Source organism: Convolutriloba macropyga, chromosome 11 (assembly GCF_964194025.1).
Source record: "Convolutriloba macropyga chromosome 11, txConMacr16.3, whole genome shotgun sequence".
Taxonomy (NCBI): Eukaryota; Metazoa; Xenacoelomorpha; order Acoela; family Convolutidae; genus Convolutriloba; species Convolutriloba macropyga.
The window spans coordinates 57823416-57826523 of NC_134478.1; the positions used below are offsets into that span (position 1 = coordinate 57823416).

At 29.0% G+C, this 3108-nt stretch overlaps 1 protein-coding gene across 2 annotated transcripts in view; it reads right to left on the bottom strand.

Moving 5' to 3' along the window:
- Positions 1-2510, bottom strand: part of LOC142349507 (uncharacterized) — a 24241-nt gene extending 21731 nt beyond the window's left edge. For both annotated transcript variants that reach the window (XM_075401112.1, XM_075401111.1), the window contains exon 1: positions 2375-2510. In XM_075401112.1, coding sequence (XP_075257227.1) covers positions 2375-2395 — 21 coding nt within the window. In that variant the 5' untranslated portion in view covers positions 2396-2510. The remainder of the gene's footprint in view (positions 1-2374) is intronic.
- Positions 2511-3108: the final 598 nt, after the last annotated feature.

Consider the following 3108-nt stretch of genomic DNA (forward strand, 5'->3'; position numbering starts at 1 on the left):
CAAAAACTAAAAGACAAATTATTTTTTTCCGCATACAGTTTTCGCCTGGATAAGGTGAAAAAGTTGTATATGTTTTATGCATTAGGTAAAAAAGATATTAAATATATATATATATATATATATATATATATATGTTTAAATTTTTATTTATATATATATATATATATATATATATTTACAATTATATAATATATATATATATATATATATATGTATATATATATATATATATATATATATTATATATATATATATGTATATATTTATATATATATATATATATATATATATATATATTTTGAAAAAAAATTTTGCTTTGAAAGACTTTTTCAACCCAGCCACTACTTTCTTCGCTTCACAAGAAGTTTAGCAAAAAGTACATAACAGTCATCGCAAAGTTTACTTTTTTCCTCATCTTGTTTTTGTGTTGGATAAATTGATAAAAAACTTCTTCCGCAAATAACTTTCCGAATTGATCCGAAAAAGTATTTGGCCAAAACTAGCACTAAATTTCTGTTTTTACAAATTGATATTCGGCAACGTTTCATGGTCACATTCTAGAAACAAATTTTAATATTTCAAATTAACTTTAGATTTTTTGTGTCACCCAAAAGGTTTAATTTAAAATTGTCATTGTGAGCAAAAAAAATATATAATCTCTCGATACCTGCAGATAAATTAAGCGTCTGTTGTCGGCAAATGTAGACTTTACTTACATAATTTTTTATCTGAAGCCCATAGTTTTGTAATTAAAATCATTTTCTAAGATAGCTCAGAATTGAAGAAAATGGAGAATTGGAGAAGTTAATTACCAAGAAATGGTCTGAATAATTCCATTACATAGTTACACAGTAATGCAATTGTTTAATAACGCGTGTGTACATTAAGCATTAGTTTAACACAAATTCAAACAATGCCTTTCTCTTTATTCCAATTGAAAACTTTTTTGCGCAAAAACATAAAAGATAGTTTCAGGCACAATATTGGTTTCACTGACTGTTTCCTAGTTTTTTAAAAAATTTGTCGCTTAATTTTAAAGAGTTTTTTGTTAAATTTCTCCTCATCCTTTTTTTTGCGGCACTCAATTTCAAATAGTTCATATTTTTACACAAATTTGCTTCCATAGTTGATTTTGTCTATGCTGATTGCTTGGCAGAATTTTTAAACTAAATTAAATTAAAAATTTTTTGTGCGTTATTTTTATTTCATCCAAGATTTTGTTGAAAAAAATAGCGAATGTTTTGAACAATTTTGACTTAATTTGTGAAATGTAAACCAGAAAAAAGTTGATGTTAATGATTTGGTAACTTGAAAAACAACCATAGAGCATGAAGTAAACTATTTTGAGTTGAATTTGCAGCAAATTTGACCATAATTTATCTCAATGCGTAAAAATATTTCCAATTTTGGAGATAAGTTTCAAAAATATTTTAATAAATTTATCTAGATTGAGTTTCCGATACTAGTTCAAGATTTTTTGTATGACGAAGTTCTTATGCAAGGTTCCTTGGAAGGCACTTACCTTGGTTATATTAGGTTTTTCCTTTTCTAGAAAAAAATAACAAGAAGTTGATCAGGAATTTCAAGGTTCAAATCATTTAAACCAAAAGACTTTCAAAATGACAATAGAAATGCAGTAGTACAGTAGCACGTTTAATTTTCCAGTTTTTAACTTTTTGAGATAAAATTTTTTACTTTGAAATACATTTTTCACCGCAGCCAACACCTTCTTCTGTTTACAAAAAAATTTGCCCAAAAGTAGCAGTAAATTTCTGTGTTTATAATACAGATAGATTTTATATATTTTACATAGTATTTTGTTATTTCTTACTGTTTAAAGTAAATAAGGCAGACCCGATGTGGGCTCCTTTTACAGCCTTAAAGTATAAAGAGCTAGGGCTACTTATTTCTGCGCGCGAAGTAGACTTACTTACATCTCTAAGACTAACCGTCTCTGCTAAACACTGAGAGTAAACTTCTATTATTAAGGTGGTTAAGAAGTATAGCACCGGAGTCAATGGTATACACATGGTGTATCTAACTAAAAGACTGACTACAGTAAGTTCAGTTCTCCCTATTTAAAAGAGAATAGTGTCTTCTCAGTCTCTGATTGGTTGAAGGCGCACATTCAGTATTTTCCCAGCTACATAAAGTCAAATTCAACATATTTTTAGATTTCGATGTTAGCAAAAATTAAGTTAAATAAAATCCATTAGTGGATATAGCTAGTATCTAGTACCAAAAAAACGGTACACCCTAATTTGCGAGCCGATTTTTACGCAGTTAGAGATATGGATGAACATGCTCCTAAGGAAAAATTTCTTACGCAAAGTTTTATTCCACGACATTTCACTCCATGAAATTCAGTACTTACCAAAATCTTTGACCAGATCATATTTCACAGCATCAACATGATAATTAAAAGCTAATTTAACCCAAAATTTTTATTAAATTGATACTCTTGACAAAATATTAGGCCATAAGCACAATGAAGCTCAATTGCTGTTTGTTTATTAATCATAAGCTCAATCTAAATATGACGCATGTAATAATTCGTCCATGCAAGTCCGAAAGCCATTATAAAATTTAATAGCATTTTTTGTTCACAATAAAAATAAAATTAGAGCGTAAAACAACTATTCAGAATAAATAGATAACTTTCAAGAGATAAAATTTGATAGAGCAGTCAAATTTTATCATAATCGATGCTTAAGCCGTTTTTGTTGAGATCAGTTTTCTTAAAAATTCGTTCTGCATTAAACTCGAATTAAAAATCGAAACTAATCCTAACTGTTTTCAGAAAATTTCTTGCGCTCAACTGGCGCTCTAGTTGAGAAGCGTTCGCCCGCCCAAATTTAAGAGAACCCTTCGCCCCAAAACAGGGGAGGGGTGGCTTTCATTCAATCTCAGCCAATGAGAGGGAAGAAAATTTTGTCTTATCCAATTAGAGGCAAGCCAGCTGCAAAAATTTAACGATAATCCAAATTGGAGGGAGTATGTCGGTCTGCCCAAGCTACTTCATAATTTACAAAAACTAAGCAAAAAATACCCATGACCAGAAACCAAGTATTAATTGTCAATTGTAATTAATTGAAGAAACGAACAATG